The sequence below is a fragment of the Conger conger genome, chromosome 9 (genome assembly GCF_963514075.1).
Source record: "Conger conger chromosome 9, fConCon1.1, whole genome shotgun sequence".
In the NCBI taxonomy this organism is placed as follows: domain Eukaryota; kingdom Metazoa; phylum Chordata; class Actinopteri; order Anguilliformes; family Congridae; genus Conger; species Conger conger.
The window spans coordinates 40608361-40635151 of NC_083768.1; the positions used below are offsets into that span (position 1 = coordinate 40608361).

At 41.3% G+C, this 26791-nt stretch overlaps 2 protein-coding genes across 3 annotated transcripts in view; one reads left to right on the forward strand and one right to left on the reverse strand.

The window, feature by feature from the left end:
- Positions 1 to 170: 170 nt before the first annotated feature.
- On the forward strand, positions 171 to 10711 carry ints8 (integrator complex subunit 8). Of its 2 annotated transcripts, XM_061256275.1 has the most exons (27): positions 171 to 328; positions 544 to 873; positions 1027 to 1167; positions 1321 to 1392; positions 1496 to 1547; positions 1773 to 1955; positions 2193 to 2300; positions 4045 to 4200; positions 4537 to 4637; positions 4797 to 4938; positions 5027 to 5094; positions 5197 to 5372; positions 5925 to 6055; positions 6363 to 6473; positions 7060 to 7261; positions 7497 to 7618; positions 7898 to 8082; positions 8479 to 8512; positions 8594 to 8653; positions 8732 to 8793; positions 9107 to 9225; positions 9315 to 9418; positions 9602 to 9652; positions 9966 to 10039; positions 10117 to 10181; positions 10289 to 10332; positions 10514 to 10711. In XM_061256275.1, the coding sequence occupies exons 2-27, from the start codon at positions 569 to 571 to the stop codon at positions 10628 to 10630; spliced, it is 2985 nt and encodes a 994-aa protein (XP_061112259.1). In that variant the 5' UTR covers positions 171 to 328; positions 544 to 568; the 3' UTR covers positions 10631 to 10711. The 2 variants fall into 2 exon arrangements, with proteins under 2 accessions (XP_061112259.1, XP_061112258.1); XM_061256274.1 differs by having other exon boundaries at positions 8594 to 8793.
- A 12474-nt stretch (positions 10712 to 23185) lies between these two features.
- nagpa (N-acetylglucosamine-1-phosphodiester alpha-N-acetylglucosaminidase) overlaps positions 23186 to 26791 on the reverse strand; it is a 29761-nt gene continuing 26155 nt past the window's right edge. The window contains exons 10-11 of the mRNA XM_061256316.1: positions 26684 to 26765; positions 23186 to 26045 (exon numbers count right to left, since the gene is read on the reverse strand). Of these exons, the coding sequence (XP_061112300.1) occupies positions 25814 to 26045; positions 26684 to 26765 (314 nt within the window). The 3' untranslated portion in view covers positions 23186 to 25813. The remainder of the gene's footprint in view (positions 26046 to 26683; positions 26766 to 26791) is intronic.

Sequence of the window (26791 nt, forward strand, 5' to 3'; positions counted from 1 at the left end):
CGGTCACGTCTATCCTTTTGGAGGATGTTTAAAATAACCAAACGGTAGCATTTGCAGTATTGAACGAATGAGTATTGAGTTTTCTATTTTATAAAGTCAATTGTACAATTGTATAAAGACCGCACTGAGGTAACAGGGGCGCTGTTTGCGATTGCTGAATAACGCCATCTATGCTACTTCCCTCTAAACTTGACTTACCCGGAAGTAGTACCTTTTGTTGTTTCTCGTTATATACCTCAATGTGTGCAGCTTGTAGTAAGTTTTTCGTTGATTTAGAATTGTAACGTTTGCTGATTATTAAAATAGTTAACCACGGTCGCTGTAAAAGGTAAGTGACGTATAAAGCAGTTGAAGTTGCTTGGTAATATTGATTGTAGCGAATATTATAATCAATGTAATTTAAGTGTGCATGTGTTACTATACGCGGAATGGATGTGCACCAACAAGGTCAAACAGTTTTGTCTGTTTTACAATCATATGTTTTTATCGTGATGGGACAGCTATGGCTATCCAAAATAAGGCTGTACGTTTTGGTGTATGCAGCTAACGTTAAGTAGGATATGCGAAGATGAGTGCTGAAACTGCGGATCGGGTGGCCGTGAGCGGCAGTCGGCCGAACACGCCCCCGCAGACCTCCTGGTTCGAATTCCTGTTGGATGATTCGCTGCTGGAGAATCATCTACAGAAGAGATCTCCAGACCCATCGCCAGTGCAGCTCGTGATCCAATTCCTGGAGCAAGCCTCCAAGCCCTCTGTGAACGAACAAAACCAAGTCCAGCCTCCCGCGGATAATCGCAGGAACCGCACACTGAAGCTGCTGGCCCTCAAGGTGTCGGCTCACTTGAAATGGGACCTGGACACGCTGGAGAAAGGGTTCGTGATAAAATGATTCTACGACACCCTTTAATAAAAGAGTTCAGCTGGGCGTTTCTCTAGAAGCACTAGAATTGGAAGTAGACATCATTCTTAATGTATAGGACCGTAGTGGACAGGGTGGTTTATGTGCGCTTGCGCTTGTTCCCACAGCCTATCTATTCCTGTGTTGAACATGCTCCTGAACGAGCTACTGTGTGTCAGCAAGGTTCCCCCTGGAGTGAAACATGTGGACTTGGATTTGTCCACCTTGCCCCCAACCACTGCCATGGCTGTGCTCATCTACAACCGTTGGTATTGACATTAATCACCTTATGCTTGAAACTGTTGAATAAAGACAGCAGAACTTCCATTGGACCTCATTGAGTTTATGCTTATATTTAGGGTTATTGTTTGTTACAAATGCACAAGGAGCTTATCCTGTTGTGATGTTTCTTTATCCCCAAGGGCCATCCGGACTATTGTGCTGAACAGTTTCCCAGAGAAACCAACAAAGCTTGGACCTCACCAGATGAACATGTTAGAATTTAAAATATTTGTCCCTTGCAAACATATTTGATTTATTTATTATTCCAGATTTCTTTTGTGAGTTTTTAAGTGACTGCATTCCTCCTGTTCTCAGGTTGAATCTCGTACAGCAGGAGAAGGAATCGACTGAAAATATATTACAAGTGGTAAGTACTTCCTCTAGGTGATTGACAGATGTCAGAACCAATCAGGATTGTTTGATAATTTCCACGATTTCTTTGGAAAATTGTCATAGATTTCAGAATTGGAGAATGGATTGGGTGATGATTTGGGGCGATGAGCATGGTAATCATTAAGAAATAAGATAGCTGTTAGCAGCTGCTCAGAGTAAATGTGAATGGGGGAGAGTGACACAGTTTCGCCCATTACAGCTAAAGGAGCAGTCTGAAGATTCCATCATGGTCTTGGAGGCAGCCCTGGGGATAAAGAAGGACTTCTACATCCACACCCTGAGGACACTGGACCTTCTGGCAGCCGAACCCCCTACAACTAATGGAGAAACTGAGTGCTCCACCGCTGGCCTCAAGATCAGCGCTGATGAGCTGCACTGTCAGGTATGTCACACGAAAATGCACACCCATGCATTTAACACAGCAGTATTTTATTAAGATGCAGTGAATACTTCTGTTGAACTTGCTTATACTCTGCACTAATTGTGAAGGTTATTATGACTGACAGAATGTGTGGGTAATGTTTTCTAAAATTATATATTGATAAAAAAAAAATGTTTTTACAAATAACAAAATGTATTCCTATTGTAATTGTACCTGTGTTTTTGCTTTGTCTCATAGGTGCATTACAATCTGGGTGCCATCTTCTTTCAGCAAGGATGCTCAGACCCAGCCTCATATGAGAAAGCCAGACAACACTTCTTTAAAACCAAGGAGTTGCTGCTGAAGGTACAGAACCAGATTGAAATTGCCCTTTTCTAAGATATACCAGCATGCAGCTGCAGTTTTCCTGACCCATTTCGGTCAAAATATGAACATTTCAGTGAAAGTGCAAATGGCACAAATTTCATTAGGAAGATTAACAGACAAAGACAGGTGTGTCCTCTTTTCTATATATGCAGACTGTATGGTTCCCAGATCTCCACCTTGCAAATGTAATGGATTCCCTTGATCATGTGTCTGCACACTGAGCAAATGTAATAATATTGCAAGCCACTTCCTGCCTGGATGTATATATGATTGTATTTTATGTTGATGTTCAGTTATACTGTTATGTTTTCTATAATTATGTGTGGAATAGCTTGCCAGTACATGTAGTGGAGGCAGAAACACTGGCGGTTTTCAAGACCAGGCTTGATACGGTGTTATATACTATTTAGCTTTTTGGCAAACTAGGCAGTATAAAGTAGGAAAAGGTGAGCATTGCTGGGCTGATCTTATCTTATTAGTTATTGCAGTGCTGATATGTGGTAATTATGTGGTAAAAAAGCAACCTTAATTTATTAAACTCTCCTGAAAACTCCTGAAGTTTTTCATTTTTTAATTTATTGGGCAAGCCTATTATTCATATAATTTATAAAATGAGGGCAGGTTTTGCTGCTCAAAAATATTTAGGAATGTGTCTGAAAGTATATGTAAATCTTTGCACTGTAAATAATTTGTTGAAAATTCATTGTGCATTATGGTCACTGTAAAGCACACATGGGGGTGCATGGAAAGAAGCAAAGAAGCACTAGAAAATGTATCAAAATGTATCAGGCTAGAGTAAACTGTTCTCATGCACAGAACTAATAGCCTGACCTGCCCAAAATGCTAATACTGCACAAACCTCTCCAGGGACTAAGGCTTGGATCTGGCACCGTTGACGCATGCTCGGTACCACAGGTCATGCATGGATTTTTAAATATGCACTATTGCACCTACTAATCATTACCAGAACTATACACTACATTTAACTATATGATTGTCTGAAGAGACTAGTTTTGAGCCTACATTTAAAGACAGAGAGCATGTCTGAAGCCCAAATATGCCTGGGGAGATTATTCCATAAAATAGGAGCTCTATAATAGAAGGCTGTTCCTGCCATTGTAATTTTAGATCTACTTGGAATTTTTAAATAGCCAGCATCTTGAGAACAAAGTAATCTTGGAGGAGGGTAAGGAATGAGTTGCTCACTGAGATATTCTGGAGCCAAGACTTTTAAAGCTTATAAATTAACGACAGGATCTTATAATAAATTATGAACTTAATAGGCAGCCAATGAAGGGGTTTGATTGATATGCTCACATTTCTTAGTTCTACCAAGAACCCTAGGGGCTGCATTCTGTACAAGTTATAGGCATTTCAGAGCTGAATTAGTGCAACCAGACAGTAAAACATTCATCCAACCATGAGGTAACCAATGCATGCACCATCTGTTCAGTGTCTTGGAGGGACAACATTTTCCTTAATTTGGATGCAAAAAGAACACCCAATACCAATCCTTGGGGTACTTTAAAGTGTACCCTGGAATGCTCAGATGACTTATTGTTTACCCTAACTAACTGAAATCTGTCAACATTAAGATTTAAACCACATAAGAGATTGTCCAATAATGCAACTGATTTTACCAGCAATAGATTTAACTGAAGTGAAGTCAACCCCTGCAGATGGTGTGTCGATGGTGATTTCACCTCTGCTGACTCTGTTGCAGCTGGACTCTAAAGCCCTTCACTGTTGTTTGGATGAGAAGCGTTTAGCTGGCTATTGGAACGCCTGCAGGGTCCTCACTGGAGCGTCTGACCCCAGCGATGCCCAGCTCACCGCTTACGGCCTCATCAACAATTTCATCAAAAACAAAAACTATCAGGTACAAAATAACATGCGCATTTCCCCTAGCAAATACCCCATAAGCTCAAAAATATGTGAGATAAAAGAAATTGTGGCGGGGCAGGTGCTTCCTGTTTTCTACATATGGAAACATTATTGCTGACCTTGTACTAGTATAGTGTAACATTCTGCCATATCACAGTATACCACCTTGTGTTGCACTAGCATAGTGTATCTTTTGACCTGTTGTAACAGGAAGAGGTAAATACAAGTACCTTTGCTGTTACATGCTGTACAATCTTGCTTTTTTTCTGTTATTCCTCAGTTGGTAATTCAGATGAAAATTATAGGTACTCTGTTCCCTTCTTCTTTCCAGGCTCTTATTGAGACTTTCATCAATGACAATGTGACTCTCAGCTTGCCCAACTATTTCAGACAGTCTATCCTGAGGGAGTTTGTGCACAAAGTCCAACAGGGGTGAGTCCACATTCCAGGGGTCTTGATGCCAGCCAGCATAGATAGACTATATGATGTTAGGCGTGATGTCTCCCAGAAGAGTTCTTTGATTTTGCATGTCCTTCCTCTAGGTGATTGACAGATGTCAGAACCAATCAGGATTGTTTGATTTTTCCTCAGGGACAGGACTTTGGAGGAGGTGTGTCACAAGCTATGCATGTGCAACGCTGTGCGGGAGGCACTAGAGGGCCAGGTAGTCAGTGTGTACTTCCAACAGCTGCTCCTCAAACCCAACAAGTGCAAGATGGACTTCCTGCTGGAGGTATTACCCTGCTGGGCTTAAAAGGGCCCTTTGAAGAGGTACACTTAAAGCTGTGAAATCTATTCTCCAACTTGTGTTCCATTCTTAGGTGTGCAGAAGGGCATTGGGCACGGAACACATTGGGACGTCGAAAAGAAAAATAGCAGCTCTCCTGAAGTAAGTGGAGTGGAATTGCTGAGCTGGGAGCTTGGAGTCCCTAAGCACAGGTGTAATTAGAGAGACTGAAACCTTGTGTGTCTGTGCGTCTCTTCTTTGCAGAGCTGTGTGTCAGAGCATTGAGGAGATGTCTCTGGTCTTCATGGTGTCCTCTCACAAGCTGTTCATGGAGCTGTTACCAGATGAGGAGAGGAAGACCCTGGTAGAGCAGATGAAGAAGAGGTCAGCCAGTACCAACTTTTCTGCCAAGCCGCTTCCCTCATTCTACGACATCCCAGGTACCCCTAAACCCAAAGAACAGGGCCAGTGCATGCAATTGATATGTCTCCTATTTGGTGATGGTACAATCCTCCTAAATGCTGGGAGAAAGTGGGAAGTGCCTGTTCAAAGCGGCCTTCTAAATGTATAAATGTACATTCTTTGTGGAAGATAGGGTGCAATGCAAGTGTGCAATGTCCTTTGAAGTCATGTATGTGTATTTGTTGTGTTATGAGTGTAAATTATGTTTGGAAACTAGCAGAAGAAAGTAAAGATATTATAGTTGATTCTTGCATTTCAAGACAAAAACAAAACCATTTTCACAACACACTTCACTTCAGAAGTATTCAAATTACCAAACCAAGAGGGTACAGCATTTCAGTATGAATATACACCTCTACACTATTGACACCCAACCTTCCACACTATATGGGCTGTAGTCCAAAGGTCATATGTTCTCTATCTGGGATGCAGCCACATGTAATTTGTCAGGCTTGTTGTCAGGCTTGTTGTCACAGTGCCCGCTGCCTGAGCTTATGGTTTGTGTACCTGATAAAGCGTCTTGTTCTCAGCCTCAGCCAGCGTGAACATCGGCCAGCTGGAGCACCAGCTCATCCTGTCTCTAGACTGTCGGCGGATACGCCAGATCCTGATTGAGCTGCATGGCATGGCTGAGCGCCCCTTCTGGCGCATCAACAGTAAGGTGAGGGCCCCCTGGGGGCCACAGAGAGGTGGCGCTAGTTCTTTTGTTGGCTGCCTGAACATTTATTTGTCAATCTAGTGTTGGCCATATTTTTGTTTGATCATACTTATCATACTTATATTTTTATTGTGTATCCATTGCTTCATGGCTTTTTTCTGTATATTTGATATTCCGTCAGTGCTAAATAATTAATTGCTAATGTCTGTCTGATGGAAAGCACTTTGTACTATTTTTCTGCTTAATGCTTAAAATATGAAGATATTCCAAATGTGTATTGACTGTTCAGCTGTTCTCTTCTTTCACTTAGTGGGAGGTTCCTCAGGACTATATCAATGTGATATTGGGCATTAAGGACAACCTGACGCGGGACCTTGTGTACATTCTCATGGCAAAAGGCTTGCACTGCATCACAATAAAAGTGAGTCATGGCAGGTTATCTGTGCCCCTCCCTCACTACTACTCACTTTGGGGCCTTCAGGTGAAGTTGGGAAGAAGACACCATAGCTGTGTTCCCACAAGAGGAAATACTTGTTTGTTGCAACTGAACAATTTTTATCCTTAAGCAAAGGGAATGTTTCTGTGAAGTTGCATTACAAACTGTGATGTCTTAATTAATGGGTGGCCTGTAGTGTAGTGGTTAAGGTACATGACTGGGTCAGAGGTTCGATCCCCGGTCTAGCCACAATAAGATCCACACAGCTGTTGGGCCCTTGAGCAAGGCCCTTAACCTTGCATTGCTCCAGGGGGAAATTGTCTTCTGCTTAGTCTAAATTGACTAAGTCGCTTTGGATAAAAGCATCAGCGAAATGACGTAATAATAATTTAAAAATGGTTGGTTACTGACTGATAAATCTTATTTTTAGTCTAATGAGTGGTCCATTGTCAAGTTCAATTCTGTCCTGATTCTGAACCAATCTCACTTACTCTAACCCATGTCGAGAGGTAGTTGAAAGGGTAAGTACAGCAGTGAAAGTTGGTGCTTGCGGTTGTTTTGCTCGCTGCAGGACTTTGCACATGCTCGGCAGCTGTTCTCTGCCTGTCTGGAGCTGGTGACAGAGTTCTCCCCCAAGCTGCGTCAGGTGATGCTGAACGAGATCCTGCTGCTGGAGGTGCATGCCCATGAAACTGGGCTTGGGTGCAACCGAGAGCGCCCCCCTCCGGACCTGGTCAGTCGGGTGCGTGGGTACTTGGAGATGAGGATCCACGGTGAGTGATCAGCTACCCTTTATACTAGCATGAACAAACTTCCCTCCATAAACCATGGAAAATTTAAACATTGATTTCTTCTTTTTCCTTTCCTTCTCTCCCCCTCAGTTCTGTTATTTTCACTCAAAATTTTGATTATTACCTTCAAAATCTTCCTGGTTAACTTAAATGAATTATTCTTTCTCCCAGTAACTGTGCAGCCTTTTATGAGCTGCCTCATTTTGAACCCTTCCAGATATTCCTCTGCGGCAGCTGGTGGGAGAGGAGTGTGTGGCCTTCATGTTGAACTGGAGAGAGAATGAGTACCTGACTCTGCAGGTGCCCCAGTCACTGGTTATGAACAACCCCTATATCAAGGTAGGCTATGAGCAGCCCATACAGCAAGGGAAGGCCTGTCAGGATTCACAACTGAAGCGTGATCTTGTCATAAAAGTGTAGGATGAAAAGGTTGAGGCTCACCCCTCCTTTAACAAGTATAAAAACAAATTGGCTCAGGCGCTATTTGATCATGAACCTGTGATGATAATTCAGGATTTTTCCCATTTTCTCATTTTTGTATGCTCTGAATGAAGAACCTATGTAAGACGTTTCTTCCCATGTCTCTGTCCTCTCTACCCCCGCTGTGGTGTCAATCAGCTTGGGCAGCAGTTGGCCGCCACCTGTAAGGAGCTCCCGGGTCCCAAGGAGAGCCGGCGGACAGCCAAAGACCTGTGGGAAGTGGTGGTGCAGATCTGCAGTGTGTCCAACCAATACAAGAGAGCCAGTGATGGCCGTGTCAGCCTGATCAAGCAGCGAGACTCCACCTTGGGCATCCTGCACAGGTATGGGATCCAGGGTACAGAAAAATGGCCGCCACCTGCAATTCTCATCAGAGATCATCATATTTCGCTTTCTTTCCCCCAAATTGCCCTGTTCCTGAGTGACCAATGAAGTTTATGAATCAGGAACAAATCCATCATTATTTTAACCCCATGGGGCAATTTGTCTTCTGCAATTTGACTCATCATAGTTAATTAGGAGCAGTGGGCAGCCACAGTGCAACGCCTGGGGACCAACTCCAGTTCTGAGGCTAGTACCTTGGTCAAGAGCAATGGCAGGAGTATACCAAATTTGGCATGCACATCTTTTTTGAGGGCTCACTACCTAAGACATATCCCTAAGAAAATGTATCTCAAAGAAAATGTCCATCTTTCCTCTTCCTTTGTGCTTTGTTTTAGGAGCAAATTTGTCACGTTCATCAAGAAGCTTCGAGTGAGTAGAGGCGGACGATGACTTGGAAATGGTGAATCTGCAAAGGGGCATAAGCGAAAGCTGATCTCTCGCTTCTTTCAGGAGCCGCTGGTGCTGACCACCCTGATCTCCCTGTTCGTCAGACTGCACAGCATCGTGCGGGTAGGGGGCCAGATGCAGCTTGCCTCAAAAGAACACCGGCTGTCCTGGGGCTCATCTGTCCTCTGTTCTCTGTTGCAGGATGACATCGTCAACGAGGTGACGGCAGAGCACCTGTCTATATGGCCATCAACCCTGCCAAAGTGAGGCTTGCATGACTTCATTGCATTGTTCTCTTTAAAATAGACTTTGTTTGCTTGGATCTACCAAGAAGTGTGTTCTTCTGTGGTCTTGCGATGTATACGCACCACTACCTTAAAGCACCAAATTGCACAAGATTTTGGTTTAAAACAACTAACAATAAAAACCTGTAGAGGTTTGAATGAACTTTTAACCACATGACTTCATGATTGTTTCTGGCAGAAGTATTTCATTGATTATGCTGAAAGTGAGTGTGGCTAAAATGTAAAGAGCAGAGAATTGAGTGTTAAATTGAAGACCTGCCCTGTTCTTTAGCATGCAGTCTATTGACGTTGAGGCTGTGGCTGTGACGATGAAGGAGCTTGTCACCTACGCTCTGTCCCTTAATCCCAACAACCACTCCTGGCTCATCACTCAGGCTGACATCTACTTTGGTAAGTCATAGGGGGATACGGTGTGTGCAGGGGTGCTAAAATGGTGGTCAATTTTAGTGTGAAATTTCGTCTTCCATCTTATTCCTCAGTGACCAATCAGTACTCTGCGGCACTGCACTTCTACCTTCAGGCCGGGGCGGTCTGTTCTGACTACTTCAGCAAGGCTGTGCCTCCTGATGTCTACACTGATCAAGTATTGAGAGCCATCATTCACATTCCTAATGTGTTGTACTGTTTGTGTGTTGCTTAGCAGCTAACAGGCTGCAACATCAAAAATGATCACATGGAACTTTTGTTCCATGTTAGAATGATGTTGGTACTGTAGGTTCTTTTTTTAATGAAGTAGAATATGTGAGATATGTTCTCTTCCCTAAAGGTTCTGAAGCGAATGATCAAGTGCTGTTCGTTGTTGAATTGTCACACTCAGGTATTTATTCTCATTGCATTGTTTTAATGTCTCTGGAAGCCTGAAGGAGACAATATTGCAACTGCTCATTTATCATATTACATAATATTACATTACATGTAACATCAGTTGCATGTAATATTATGCTAAAGTATTATGCTTTTTGTCATTTTTTTATTTTAATAACATCTTTCTTTTCAAGCACATCATGACATGTGTATTAAATTAGAATATGGGCTACAGACTGTACACCACTGCTGTGTGAAGAGAAAATTGGTCATTTTGGATGAGAAAACAACTACTTACAGTACTATGTCTCCACCATGTCATCTAGGTTGCAGTACTTTGCCAGTTTCTCAGAGAGGTGGACTATATGACTGCATTTAAAGCTCTTCAAGAACAAAATAGGTAATTATTTTTGTTTTGATGGAGATGAGGGGAGATTTGATAAATTTAACAAAAATATTATTTTTTTATTTTTTTAGTCATGATGCCATGGATTCATTCTACGACTACATCTGGGACATCACAATCCTTGAATATCTGACATGTATCCTTCATTCATCCTTGTACATGTGCTTTGTGTCTTACTCTGTGTTGTTTTATTAAGTGAGGATGATTTTTTGTGTGTATTCATTTCCTTAACAATGTATCCAGACATACACCATAAACGTGGTGAGAATGAAAAGAGACAAATCGCTGTGAGTAGTCCAATGATTCTAACATTCCCAAAATCATTTGCAGCTTTGAGTCTGATGTATGTGTATTATAGAAGGTATTGTGCAGAGTAATGTTAAATCTTGCAGTATCCAATGATGCAGTAAGGTCAGTTTGAGGCTATGCCCAGAGACCGGGTGTTGAGCAGGGGATTGTATTCCTCAGATCAAAGCCATTGGACAGACGGAACTGAACGCCAGTAATCCTGAGGAGGTGTTGCAGTTTGCTGCTCAGAAGAGGAAGAAGAAATTTCTCCAAGCAATGGCCAAGCTCTACTTCTAGGTCAAAACTGAACAGACTCTTATAAATGATTGTATAGATTTGTTTTCTACTTTGGATGGAAAAATAAACATTTCCAGCATTTGTTTTGTTCCGTTGTGTTCTGTGGGAAATTCAGAAATATATGTGCCTTTTCTAATTTCATACATTTTATTTCATTTGAATTAGACCTCAAAATTCTACATTTCCATGGGGGAGACGCATGTTAACAGGAATTAGGCTATTTGAACATTCTGTTATTAAACAGATGTGAGAATCGCTATTGCGAGCAGGTAGTAGATGACAATGACAGCAGTAGACGGTTGGATTCTAGCGCAGAGGTCTGCATCCTGTACTACCAAAAGAGCCATTTTGGCCAAAAAAAATCTCTGGAGCCGCAAAACATATTTGATAATGAAGGTAAGTCTAATAGGCTGGTACAGGGGCGGCCTGTAGCGTAGTGGTTAAGTTAAATGACTGGGACGTGAAGGCCAGTCGCGCGTAGGTGTAGAGCCCTACAATGGTCACCACAGCTTGAATCCACCCTTTGGCAAACCATGACATAAATAATGGAAACAATTTCCTTGTAGAATTGTCCCATAATCATCTTTGTTGTGTCATTAGATTTGATCTCAAGCTCTATTTCACTATGGATAGAAAATTCTTTCTGCCATCATTCTACTTAATAGTTATCTCACATTACATTTGGCTTTGTCCCCCAACTGTTCACTCTGACCAATATAGTATATGCAATTTCTTTTAAGTACATTGTTTTTAATGGCTGTTATTGTAACTAGATGTTTTTTATTTTATTGCTTACTGCTGCTTGACGGTAAACAATAAAATTAGGGATATGTTATGGCCCCCTGCTCTGTGCTACTTATTCTGGCATTACTTCACAGGTGCCTAGTGGGCGGAGTACCAGGTCGTTTGCACAATTGGGAGCACCTGTGACCAGATGTTAAAATGTGCCTGTCTCTTGTCTGAAGGAGGGTACTCTCTGCCCACATACCTGTTGGTTCTTTTTGGGTTTGCATCAGACAACATTGCTTCAGCATACTTCACACATCCACTCACTTACACTACACATTTTTGTTAACTGGTTATTTCAAATAAATTTGACCTTGTTTTTTAAATGCGTCAGTGTACGTCTCCCTCTTTGTCATGGCCAGTGAGCCAGGTATACATATACAATTTAATCTCTTCTAATCCTGACAAACTTCACATTCAAATGAATAATAACAAGCAGGAAATAAAATGAAAGGCAGGCAGTTGGTTGGATGTTGGGTAAAAGTTTTTATGGCAACTGAAGGAGAACAATATTTACAACTTGTCTACTATCCATGCACACAGATAGACAGCAATTGCCAAAATATCCACTCACTGAGAATTTTATTAGGAACACCTGTACACCTACTTAGTCATGCGATTACCTAATCAGCCAATCGTGGCAGCAGTGCAATGCATAAAATCATGCAGATACGGGTCAGGAGCTTCAGTTAATGTTCATATCAATCATCAAAATGAAAAAATAAAAATATGATCTTAGTCATTTTGACTGTGGCATGATTGTTGGTGCCAGACAGGCAGGTACGAGTATTTCTGTAAGTGCTGATCTGGGATTTTCACACACAACAGTCTCGAGTTTACTCAGAATGGTACGAAAAACAAAAAAACATTCAGTGATCGGCAGTTCTGCGGACAGAAATGGCTTGAGGATGAGCGAGGTAATGGAGAAGGGCCAGACTGGTCTAAGCTGACACGAAGGTGACAGTAATGCAAATAACTATACATTACATCAATGAACAGATCTCTGAACACACAATGCGTCAAACCTCTATGTGGATAGACTACAGCAGCAGAAGACCTAAAGTGCTCACTGAGTGTATATTGTCAAATAGAACATGCAAAATATGTACCTGAGGTGAAGGGTATAGCTTATTAAAGTACAGAACTGTATAAACGTATTTACACTAACACAATGAGGCAACATAATAGTAGTAGTACAGAAGTATGTTTGTGCAAATAGCAGGGTATATCAATATCAATTATTGCAATTTATTACATACACAATAAATGTTAGATACAGTGCCCTCTATAATGTTTAGGACAAAGACATTTTTTTATTTGGCTCTGTACTCCACAATATTAGATTTGCAATCAAACAATTGACATGCGGTAAAAAAATGTATTCTCAGGAAATATTGACGGGCATGTTTACAGACTGGTTTCTCCATATTGAAATTACAGTGTGTTTTATACATAGTAACCATAAACACCATATTTTTCTAGGCTTTTTATTGCCTTTGGTTTGTATTATTGTCATTAAACATGAGGGCCAGAGTTGTTCCAATGGATGTCAAGGAAGCCATTATGAGACTGAAAAATTTAAATTAAAATCTGTAATGTCTGTTTTGTTACCTTAGGTGCAACAAAATCAACTGTTTGGAACAGCATTAAGGAGAGAGAACATGTAATGGGGCAAAGAGCATGGCAAGCCAAGTAAGACCTCTACAGCTGATAGCTGAAGAATTCTCATCATAATGAAGAAAAATCGCCAAACACGTGTCCGACCGATCAGAAACACTCTTCAAGAGGAAAGTGTGGATGTGTCAGAGACTACTGTCCACAGAAGACTACAGTAATGTCGCAGTAGTCATGCATACAAAAAATATGCAGTAAACATGACTATAATTTACATCACATAAATATGTCCCAAACATTATGGTGCCCTGAAATGGGGGATTATGTATAAAAAGTGCTGTCATATCTACATGGTGAAACCAGAATGTATAAAAATACCCTTTAATAAAAAACTTGCACTTTTGTTTATGAATATAAAATTGTGGTGTACTGAGCTAAATTAATGTTTTTGTCCCAAGCATTACGGAGGGCAATGCATATTACAATTCTTATGAACATATAAACACAACAACAGCAACAAAAATATATATGAATAACTATATATTGTTGTTTGTAACAATATTACCAGGGTTCATATGCACAAGCATTAAGGAGACTGGGCTTGGGACTGGGGCAGGTGGAATAACCAGGGCAGGAGGGAAGGTGACAACTGGCACACACACAGCCCATCTCCCAACACTCAGATTCTGCCACAACTGCTGGGTCTCCTGAAGCTTCTCAGGACTGGTGTTAAGTACTGGTATTGTTCTGATTTTGACAAGGACTTCACAGACCTCTTCGGAAGCACATCTGTAGCCTACCTGGGAGAAAATATACACGCCTCCACATGCTGATCACCTGGAGATATCAAAGTTAGGATGAAACTAACCAAGAGACATGTACTAATTATACTGTAATTCCTGGAAGGAACATATACCAAAATAAGATGTCTGAATGACAGTAAGTTAGGTCTATGACAATAAACAACTGGCATTGGCGCTACTTATTGCATTTACAATAGCAGTGAAATAAGAGTAACAATAATACATTTTATGTCTAAGCCTTCATGACACAGTGAATCAAACGTAGATACAAATTGGCAATACTATCAAGACGGTGATATTTTAAATGTGATAGCATGTTAATGCTACTACGCTGAGAAACAGACATGCCGAAACATTATCCCGTTTACCTGCAATTTCCCCACATAAAAAACGAACAATTGGGACATTGTTAGTAATACAATATTAATACATTGCAGTAACTGATTAAAATCCAGGCAATTTTATTGAAAATACTGGGGGGAATACCTCATAAATAACATAAATATCATTCAAGGACCCGTTAGTAGTAAAATAATTATTTAGATAGACTTACCGAAACGTGCGTCGGCGCCCAAGGAAATGATTTGCGCCAGGCGATTTCGTATAGTTAAGTAATCCGCACTGTAAAGATGTAATTCGTTTATCTCGGAACAGCGCCACGATATCAACGTGTAGCCAAGAATATATTGCATCCGTAGTGTTAAGAACTACCGTTGAGAATGAATGGGAAAAGCTAAGGGAAGTTAAGCTTAACTATCGCCTGAGGTCGGTGGTTCTAATCCCGGTGTAGCCACAATAAGATCCGCATAGTCGTTGGGCCCTTAACCCTGCATTGCTCCAGGGGGGGATTGTCTCCTGCTTAGTCTAATCAACTGTACGTCGCTCTGGATAACAGCGTCTGCCAAATGCCAATAATGTTGTGTAAATTAGCATTCATGAAAATGTTTTACCACGTGTGACTACTGCATGTGACTGCAGTGGGGTATTTATGATTATATGGTTCTTTAACTTTGCGTTTCCATTACAATAATACCATGTTTTGTTTCACCTTTCAGCGGTATTAACTCAATTATTTCTACCTGCGGCCCATCAGAGTTCACATACCTGCATACCATTCTGAATATAGTTCACATCGCTTGACTCATCGCAGGCAATTGAGTATGCTGGAGCTGAATGGATGTCCTCAATTTGCTGATTGGCTGATCTATCCGTCTGATATCAAATTAAATAAAAATGCCTAAAAGCTTCTGTGTGGTGGGATGCACTAACAACAGGGTAAAGAACCCACAACTAAGTTTTCATAAGCTGCCAAACCGAAAAAATGAGCTTTTTTAAGAAGACAAAAGTCGATACAGGCCAGAGACAGGGGGACTGAAGAGAGTGTGAACTGCAAGTCTTAAGGTGCAAGGCCTTAGGTGGCGTAGTCTGGTCTTTGACAATTTTCAGTGTAACCTAGGGTTACAAAGTGGCGTAGTCGGCAGGATTGTATCTTGTTGAGATGAGTATTCCAGTCAGCACCTTTTGTTATAGTTCTGTATGGTTGCTTTTGTTTTGAATTTATTTTATATTAATAGGCAAAACAGCAGTGGCATGGTGTGGGACGTTCCAGCTCATGAAGTCAGCATTCAACTACACTGGAAACGAACCCCTTTTTTCTTTCACCTCTTGAAACAAAGTTATGTCTGGGAGTTACAGGGACTGAAGGACTTGGTCCAACAACTACAAACGGAAAACGCTCGTCTCAAGAGTAGGGGGAATGGTGGAGGGTCAGGAGCTGGTGGGTCAGGTGTTGGTGGCTCCACCACTGGGACTGATGGACAATTGCCTGGTTCTGCAGTTGAACGATTATTGTATATTCCCAGAGAAAGGAAATGTCCAGTATATCGGGGAAGTTCGGGGATTGGGATTGAAGAATGGCTGGAGGAGGTTAAGGCTAGCATTAGGGCTAGATGCTTGGGAGAGTTGGATGAAGCCTATTTCATGTATGACCACCAAGAGGGGGAAGCTAAAGACGAAATTAAATATCGGAGTAAAGCTGAAAGGGAGGATCCTGCTAAAATAACTTCAATTTTGAGAGAGCTGTATGGTTGTGTTAAATCCTATGTGGAGTTACAGGAGAGTTTCTTTTCATGTAAGCAGCTGGAAGGGGAATCATTACAGGAGTATTCACATGCTCTCTGTTCTTTGATGGATAAAGTCAAACAATGTGCCCCCACAGTTATGATCAATTTTGACACACTATTATGTGATCAGTTCATTGAATATGTGTTTGACCCAGCCCTTCGTAGGGAACTTAAGCACCTTGTTTGCCAGTCTCCCCAACTAACCATGCTTGAGGCCCGGGCTGAAGCCATCCGGTGGGAGCGGGTGGGTAGGCCCAGTAAATGTGGGAGGAGTAGGAGTTTTTCAGTCCCATCTCTGTGTGCCTTGCAGTATTCTAGGCCCTCGCGTAATCCAGAAGCAACACCCTTTGGTCAGTCTAGTGTAGAGTTGGCAGAGCTTAAGGGGGTGCTGTTAAAACAGCAAGAACAAATTAATCACCTTACTCAAAGCATTGCCTCCTTATCAGCCCCTCAGCATTCCATGAGACCAAGCTGCCCAAATGCAGTATCTGCCGCAGGTGCCAGCAAGCAGGGCACTATGCACGTGAATGTGACAACGAACGTTTTCCTTGTCCCCCAGTTGCCCAAGCCAGCATCACTTCCCAGCCATCGGGAAACTAATCCCCTCCAATGCGCTGAGCCACACATTGGAAGGGGGCAGCATTGGCTCCAGTCTATCTACCCCAGTAAGCCAGCCCTCTTTCCTCTTTATTAGGTCAGTGTCCCACAGTAACTGTCAAATTGGGTGGGGTCAGGGTAAATTGTCTGTTAGATATCATATGTTGGGTATGTTGAGCTAACTGTTGAGGTTTTGGGGAAGTCTATGCCCAAGCGAGGTTGGCTGGTGGTGAGGGACCCCCCTGGGCCCACTACCCTTAGTACGCCAGGGGTGTTAGGGATGAATGTCATAAGGGAATGTTATTCTGAATTATTTTCTGTACATGGCCCTGCTCTTTTTGACAACCCAACAGCCTTTCCGGACTGTAAACTTTCGAGGGAAGCCTTTCAGTTATGCCATTGAGCCCAGGTTAAGACCCCTCGCTCCACCGGGTTGGCAAAGGCAAGAGGCCGGAAGGCCGTCTATATACCTGCAGGTTCTGTTAAGTTTGTGGCATCCACATGCTCTCAGCAGTTTTGTGAAGCCCCGGGGTTTGTCCTACTTGAGCCCCCCAGTACTACCCAGCAGTTGCCCAGTGGTTTGATGCCCCTCTCTGCTCTCCTCAAGGTGCATAATGGCACTGTGTATGTCCCAATTTTGAATGTGAATAAGTCTAGCACTGTCCTCCGTCTACCCTGCCCGGTGGGAATTCTGACGCAAGCCCAGATAGTAAGTTTGCCCCCTGGGGTCACAGAGAAAGTGGAACCATTGGTTGAGGTTGCAGGTGGGGTGGGAACATCGCATGGGCTAACTGTTCCTGTTTGCACCCAAACTGGTAGTTGTAACTCAGTCCTGCAGCAAATTCAGGAGTTTGACCTGTCCGTGCTTCCCCAATTAGAGCAAGAGAAGGTCAGGGGTCTGCTGAGGAAATACGCTTCAGTGTTTTCATCATCTGAGAGTGACTTGGGATGCACCACATTGTTATCACATGACATACCCCTTCGAGATGACAGGCCAGTGAGACAAAGATTCAGGCGTATTCCCCCTGCGGATTATGAGGCTGTCAAGGCCCATATTAGGCAACTATTGGATAGCCAGGTTATCCGAGAGAGTTGCAGCCCCTTTACCTCTCCCATTGTGCTGGTTAAAAAGAAAGACGGCAGCCTCAGGATGTGTGTCGACTACCGACAACTAAACGGCAGAACCCGCAAAGACGCATTCCTGCTGCATCGCATCGAGGAGACACTGGATTCTCTGTCTGGTGCCCAGTGGTTTTCAACCATAGACCTGTCCAGTGGATACCATCAAATCCCTGTAACTGAAAGTGACCGTTTCAAAACAGCCTTTTGCACACCCTTTGGGTTGTTTGAATTTAATCGAATGCCCTTTGGGTTGTGCAATGCGCCCAGCACGTTCCAGAGGCTTATAGAGCAGATATTTGGAGACCAAAATGGTCAGTCCTTATAGCTGTATTTAGATGATATAATCATCTTTTCCTCTAATACAGCTGAACATCTAAAACGTCTGGAGCTCGTGCTGGAACGGTTGCAGAGGGAGGGGGTAAAAGCCAAACTGGAGAAATGTTGTTTCTTCCAGAAAGAGGTCCGGTACGTGGGTCACCTCATTTCCCAAGAGGGTGTGTCCACAGACCCTGAAAAGGTCTCTGCAATGGCGAACTGGCCTAGGCCAAGAAACACCCAGGATCTTTCCTTGGTTTTGCCAGTTACTACCGGCGTTCGGTGCAAGGCCTTAGGTGGCGTAGTCTGGTCTTTGACCATTTTCAGTGTAACCTTGGGTTACATAAGAATCATTTACAACAATGATACATGAAAATTCAAATGTAAAAAAAAAAAAAAAAGAACTGTTCATTTCCGTATTGTAGCGACCCAGGAGGACATGCAGGATATGGACAGTGTGTGGGTCTTATTGGGATGCCACAATATATTCCATAGCCACAGCAGGGAGCCACTGGAGATTGGCAAAAGAGCCACATGCAGAGCCGCAATTTGCCGACCCCTGCTCTAGGGCAATGTAACCGGTAGCTCTAACGTTAGCTAGCTAAGCTTAGTCTAATATGTCCCATTTCATAATTAGTTTGTGTTATCCAAATTGTGTTAGCCAGGTAGGTAGCACTATGAGAAATTGGTCTGTCTTGTTCAACTAGCCCAACAAGTCAAGCTAATACCAATGCGTTTCATTCATTTTTATGAGTAACGTACAGCCTAGCTAGCTAGCTAGACATAACAACCGTTCTACCTATATTATTAGCCAAGTTAGCTAGCTAACGTTAGTTAAGTTATATAAATATATGGTGTTTAACCTAGCTATAACGTTAGCTATACAGACTCGTATGCTACAGCATTCTGTATAAATTAGCTAGCTACACATGAGGGACCATACAATCTTGCTAGGAACTTTATCTAAATAGTGTTGATGGCAGACAGTTAGCGTCTCCTTAAAGGTGCAATAGGTAATTTCGGACTTCTAACGGTCAAGAAAATACACCATTGGCTGTGGCAATTAGAAGCAATTTTCAACCAATGAGCAGGGGGCGACATGGCTCAGGCAGTAAGAGCAGTCGTCTGGCAGTCGGAGAGTTGCCGGTTCAATCCCCCGCCCGGGCGGTGTCGAAGTGTCCCTGAGCAAGACACCTAACCCCCAAATGCTCCTGACGAGCTGGTTGGGGCCTTGCATGGCAGCCAATCGCCGTCGGTGTGTGCGTGTGTATGAATGGGTGAATGGAGAAGCATCAATTGTACAGCGCTTTGGATAAAGGCGCTATATAAATGCCTGCCATTTACCATTTATCTGCCATTTTGAATTGTTGCCCTGTTGTTGGATAGCCTATTAATCCGAGGAAAATGAAACTAACGCAATATTTTTATTTTTTGAATAGCACCCAGAGAGTAAGCGATCGGATCTGGCCTGAAGTCACAGATGGCCCGGTGTCACTTGCTATGTGGGCACCTGGTCAATAAATGGAACATCTGTTTAATTATGCTTTTCAGTATGGATGATACTGCACAAAAACCATCTGCTTAGTAGCCAAAATAATACACAGCTATGAATAGCATTATTAAACGTTTTTATCTTCCAAAACTTGATTTCTTGAGAAATTGTAAGCCGAGACATTGATGTTAAAGTTAAATTGCATAGGCTACAATTACATTGTATATCATTTAACATTAGCTAAAATTAAACTTTTAAATATATTATTGCATCCTACACAAAAGTAGCTACGTTTCAATATACTGCCTACAAAAATAAAATGACACAATGTACGTTGTGGTCTTTGCAAAACCATTGATCACTTTTATTGAAGAGGCTAGCTGACTATATTACAGAAAATTAAAAGGCAAAATGTTTAGCTAAATGTTATCTGTGATATCCTAACTATTCAGCTGTGCTGACGGCATTAACGGTACGCCTTACGGCTCAACTGCGCTGTACTTTCAGTTCAACCCCTGCACATGGTTTGTTCATTCGTTCAATGGCTCTTTTGGCTCACTCGTTCATTCAGTCGTGCAATGGCTCTTTGGCTCAGAGTCGTCCACTCGTTCAATGGCTCATTCAGCTCTTCACCAGCTCAGTGGCTCTTTCTTTCGTTCACTCCTTTCGGTCACCGGCTCAGTGTGGCTCCACGGCTCGCTGACATAGGTAAGTACGGTCGTTAATTTGCGGTTGTTTGATTGGCATTTCAGTAAGCCTATCAATGCTGTCCTGATACGTTGCCATTGGACACTGCAAGTCACTAAAATAACTCTTTGGCTAAGCGTGGCAGGCAGTTCACAGCGCTTGGGGAGAGAGCCAAACAAACTAATCTTTCATGGAGAAGCCTCGGCTCTGTTCGTTCATTTGAAAGATTTGTTTGAAAAGATTTGTTTGTTCGCGAACTGCCCATCACCAATGATAGAAGAACATTGAGACAAATGAAAGTGGGAGGATGACGAGGTGGAGGTGGGAGGAATTGGAGGAGTTGGAGGTGTTCACCGTCAGATTCTGTCGGTTTATTCTGGATAGCCATGAGTTCCTCCCGGCTTGGCTTAAACTCCTCGTATCATCTACCTCATTCTCTCTCACCAGTGGGATTCTATAAAAACGCAACTGCCTATTCTTGTCACCATCGGATTTGTTATAACCACAGTAAATTACACAAGTTGTGACCATTTTCAAAGAAAAAGGTGAACAGAAAAATGGATCATGTATATAATTCTACTCCACATAGTGGCAGGCGGTTTCGTGAGCGGTTAGTTAAAGGTACAATAGGTAAGATTTTTGTGTTAAAACATTGTTACAAGACCATTGTAAATCCCGTCCTATCATTGAAAAAGGCTCAGTGACATGTTGATCCACCCTCTGCCTGTGTTTATAGTCCTTAAATTCGAGTTTCAAAGTGTACATTTGTTAGGCCGTCAAATGTATCAAAACATTGTACAGCTGTACAGCAATTAAAGATCATTGGTGGAAAAATAGTTCCAACTGCCACAGCCAATGGCATTCTGGGGGCTTATTCTGATTGTTTGTGTTGCTGCCCAAATTGCACTCCAGACAAGCAATCACTGAAACTAATATTGCTTATCATCCAAGCGAAGACTACATATCTAGTTATAAAACAATACCAGTTTGTTATCGGTAGCAACAAGCAAATTAGCTATAGTTGGTTTGAAGAATGTACAAATATCCACTTACGATAAAATATAGACAATACGAACATAGTAGTGATATAGCCAGCTAGTTCCGCAGCCAAATAACTTGCTTGCTCACAATATAGGTGGTTAGCTAAAGTGAAAACTATAAGTAGTGTTGTGTAGCACACCAAAGTCAAGATCTCAAAGTCACCTGTTCGGCGAACATTTTCTTACTAGAACACTACGAAAAGACAGCAGGCAGGCTCTGTTGCGTTTGTCACTGTCAGCTTTCCAGAACAGTGCACGAGAACACTGAACTGTATAATAACGATTTATATTACGTGTTCTATTCATAGACTGTGGGAAGCATAAAAAGTGCTGTGGTTTGAGGTTGTCTGTTGTTGCAATTCCTCTCTTGACCGTTATGAGTCCGAAATTACCAATTGTACCTTTAACGTTGTCTAAGATCTGTGCTGATACTTTGATGGAGAATTTTTACATTACATTACATGTCATTTGGCTGACGCTTTTATCCAAAGCATCTTACAGCTAATTTTAGACTAAGCAGGGGACAATCCTCCTTGCTCAAGGGCTGTGTGGATCTTATTGTTGATTGATGGAACCACCGACCTTGCGGGTCCCAGTCATGTACCTTAACCACTACGCTACAGGCTGCCAAATTTATATACTCATAAAAACTATAAACTCAGACAGAGGGTGAGTCAACATGTCAGTGAGCCTTTTTCAATGATATGAATGGATGAAGAAATGGTTTTCAGACAGCAGAATTATCATTGAAATGAAAAAAAAACTTAAAACATGCATCCATATGCATGCTAGCTAGCTATAAAAACAAAACCTTTGGGAGAACTCACTTCAAGTTCAACCAAGAAAACATTTAAATACCACTTTTTGCCAGTAGATAGCATCCGCATATAAGATGTAAATGACATCAATGTTTAAAAATTATTAAATTTAAAAATGCCTCAATTCATAGTGGATGTATGTTCATAATAAGTGTACACATGTATAAGTTAAGCATACATGCATAATTTGTATTTGTTATATTTTATTTTATTATTCATGTTAACAGGAAGTGCTTTTATTTTGACAATACAGTCTTATTTCAGAAAGGAAGTGAACGTAGATAGCGAACAGAAATTGATAGTAAGAGACGATAACGAAAAGGATAAATGGTGCATTAACGCAACGTCAACGAGATAAACAAGTAATAAGTACGAACGGGGAGAGTGACGAGAGTTTAGCGCCAGTCGGAAAGGGCAACAAGGTAAAGTTAACTGGATTTAGTTGATTGATGATTTGTGTAACGTAGTTTGATGATCCTTTATGTGATGGATATTTCTGGTGCTTTTTAATTCGACTGGGACGCTACAAAAGAAATTGGGACAGTTACAGTTAAAAAGCTAGTGGCCCGAATATTCTTTAAGCCAAGTATATTCTTTTTAGCCATGACTTTGTTTAATTGGTCAATTACTTTTGGACAAATGTTAATAATTATATTTAGGTCGATATACGTACATACTGTAGTATATCTGCTGCTACACTTTTATCCAGAATGCCATACAGTAAGCTTATATGAATGAGATCATGGCAATATACACTCTACTCTTTACCATTTCCATGATAAAAAGTATTGATCAGTGTATTCCCAAGGTGCACACATTTTGTCAATTTGAAGGAAAAAAAAAAAGGCCTTGATTAATTTTTGAAAGTAGACATGCTGAAAGTGTTGCCTTGCGGTTTAATTGTTTTCAGCTTGTTCGGGATATGTATGAGTGGTCTCAAATGCAGGCTTGGTCCTGTGTGAAAAAATAACAAGTGTCTTCTTTTGTGCCATTGTTTAGTTAACGGCAAAGTTTTTATTTGTTAATTCGTAATCTGCACAACTGTCTGTATTTAGATGGTTTATACTCAGTAAGCTCAATGTTTGGGACAAAGACATTTTCTTGATTTGCCGCTCTACTGCACAATTTTAAGTTTGTAATCAAACAATTCACACGTGGTTAGAGTGCACATTCTTAGCTTTTATGAAAGGATAGTTTTATACAAATTGGTTTCACCATGTACAAATTACAGCTTTTTAATACATAGCCCCCAATGAATAATTTTTCCCATTCAATTTGAAAAAGACACACCGATAAAACTGCTTTCCATAAAATGTAATTTGGTACCTCATGATGCCTATGATCAAGAGCATTTGAAATTAGCCAACCAGATGAAGTTGTCAACATCACTTACTTTTTCTGATAATTTTCTGATAATTATTCTCAGAAGTGGAGATCAAACATAACAAGACAAAGAAATATTTAAATCTACACATTTTACTTTTTAGCAAAATATAGTGCGCGCACTTTTATTCCGTAGGGGAACACAAACAATAGGCATTCTTGGAGGCCACATACATTTCTCAAGTACCAAATGCTAATACATTAAGAATACCAAAGCTCTAAATAAATGTAATGAAATTAACACCAATTTATTCAGCATCTGAAAATCAAGATTTAATTTTCATTTTACAAAGTAAACAATTCTGCAATACACTTGCATCTCACAGCAAACATGAAAAACCCTGAGATCCTCCGAAGGTACATTTCCTGTACAGAACACAGTGATATTGGTCATTTTGTGTGACCACCCTTTGCCTTCAAAACCGCATCAATTCCTCTAGGTATACTTGCAGTTTTTGGAGGAACTCGGCAGGTAGATTGTTACAAACATCTTGAACTAGCCTGTGGATTTAGGCAGCCTAAAATGCTTCCGTCTCATCATGTAATCCCAGACAGACTCAATGATGTTGAGATCAGGGCTCTGTGGGGGCCATACCATCAATTCCAGGACTCCTTGTTCTTCTTTATACTGAAGATAGTTCTTAATGACATTTGCCTGTACTTCTCAGCATTGAGGAGACCATTAATTCTGACCAAATCCCCAACTCCATTTGCTGAAATTCAGCCCCAAACTTGCAAGGAACCTCCAATATGCATTGTTGCCTGCAGACACTCATTCTTTTACTGCTCTCCAGCCCTTCGGCAAACAAACTGCCTTCTGCTACAGCCAAATATTTCCACTCAAATATTTGACTCATCACTCCAGAGAACTTGCTGCAATTGTTCTGTACCCCAGTTCCTGTGTTTTCGTGCATAGTTGAGTTGCTTGGCCTTGTTTCCATGTCGGAGGTATGGCTTTTTGGCCGCAATTCTTCCATGAAGACCACTTCTGACCAGACTTCTCCGCACAGTAGATGGGTGTACCTGGGTGTACCAATTCTGAGCTGATGGCACTGCTGGACATCTTCCGGTTGTGAAGGGAAGTAAACATGATGTGTCTTTCATCTGCTGCACTGTTTCCTTGGCTGACCACTGCATCTACGGTCCTCAATGTTGCCCATTTCTTTGTGCTTCTTCAACAGAGCTTGGACAGCACATCTGGAAACCCCTGTCTGCCTTGACATTTCTGCCAGGGAGAGACCTTGCTGATGCAGTATAACTACCTTGTCTTTTGCCATGGTGTATGACTTCAGCAACCTCACCATCGCAGAGTTTGGCTGTTCCTCACCCAGTTTTAACCCTCCTACACAGCTGTTTCTGTTTCAGTTAATGATTGTGTTTCAACCTATCTATTAAATAGATGATCATTAGCTCCTGTTTGGTATACTTAGTTAATCACACATCTAACTATATGCCTACAAAATCCCTAACTTTATGCAAGTGTACCTCGAAGAATATGCTGGTTTGAAGGCAAAGGGTGGTCACACCAAATATTGATTTGATTTAGAATTTTCTTCTGTTCACTCACTTTGCATTAAATAAACTACTAACATTTCTATTTTAGAAAGCATTCTTACTTTACAGCATTTTTTTCACACCTGCCAAAAACGTTTGCACAATACTATGTGTGTGTGTGTGTGTGTGTGTGTGTGTGTGTGTGTGTGTGTGTGTGTGTGTGTGTGTGAGGAAAATGGCCAAAAAAAGATCAGTGTGAATAAAGGTTAAATAATTCAGTAAATGTTAAACAAAAGGTTATTCCAATGGTTGTCATGTTCCCACTGTATAAATTATTTAATTTATTGAACTATCTATGCTTCACTGTGGATAAGCATGCTATCGCCTGTGAAATATGCAGGTTAAATGGAAGCATGTAGGGTCAGTAATGATAATTATGAGTTCTACATAAGAAATCATCCCTACATACAAATTTATAAAGATATTGGGCTTTTCTTGACAAAATTATGGACCTCTAGAAACCACTTTTCCTGCCACTTACATTTTCCATCTAAATTAATTTAACATTGCATGACTGTATAAAATTGGCGCTATCTGAATTGGGTGCTAAATTGAAACTTTTATGGTAGTTCACGCTTAAGCTGATCAAAGGTATAAAGTTTTAAATCTGAATTTGGCACTAAATCAAAAATGTATGATCTACTATAAGTCATATAGACCATGCACCTTGATTGCTGTATAATCTGGAAAATTTTAAGAAATTGAGGAATGTTAGCAGCATAATAGAGGTTAAATACTCCATCTGTTCCTATAATAACAAATGACTGGGTCAAATGACTGCATATCAATAGAACTCCAGTGAATCCCCTACCGTTCAATGGCTTCAGCATGGCCTCAGTGTCGAAAAGATCAAAGCTTGCTGCCCAACTCCAGACACACATCCCTGCTGCCATTTTCGAAGGACGCTGGATCGGTGAGGTCCTCCAGGCTCAGCCTGCCATTAATCTCTGATGGGGGGAGGTAAGAGTAGTCCCACCTATAGAGAAGTACCCCAGAGTTCCTCCTACTCTGGACCAGGTTGCAGGTGAAGCTGGCCAGGAGGAGGGTACAGAGAACAGAGCTGATAATCATCCAGGTGGCTCTGAAAACAGGAGAAGGTAGATGCCAGCCTTTATTTACACACACCATCCACAGTCAAGATATATCAGTCAACAGTAAAACAGAGTGAAACCAGAATAAATCCACACTCACAGAGCATAGATTATTGTTCAGCTTCTCCTCTGCTGTAAACTCCAAAGGTTGAATTCAAATACAGACCCTATGCATAAATTATATTTGTACATGTGAATCAATTATTTTTATCTTCCAGCTTTGTGGTCAAGTGGAAAAGTGAAACGTATTCATATTATATTATACAAACATTTCCATAAAACTGCCAGTCAAATGAAATGAGCTTGTTGAATCTTGGGAGCTGCCATTGAATAGATCAAATTTAATGAAGCATATAATACACACATTTGATTTTTTGCAGAGCCTCTCATTTTGGATCCATGGCGCCAGGGGAAGAACAGTGAGGCAACCAAGATGTATACAATTTATTTCTATCAAATACTGTAATTATAAGGGGGGTTGAGGGGGAAACTTGTTTCTGAAAGTCTATTGTATCTTTTATTCTTATACTTTGAAAAACAATAAGCAGGATTGAATAATCACAAAAAACCTCCCTCATGCAAAACCTGTCAGAGTAAAATGTTGTGGTGACCATTGGGAACAACTCACTCTGTAAAATAAGGCTTGGGTTGGTGAGCAATGTCCTTCTCCTTCCAAATTTTTAACATCTGGGTAGCCAAGCAGTAGGCAGCTGTAGGAACAAAGGTATCCGCATCA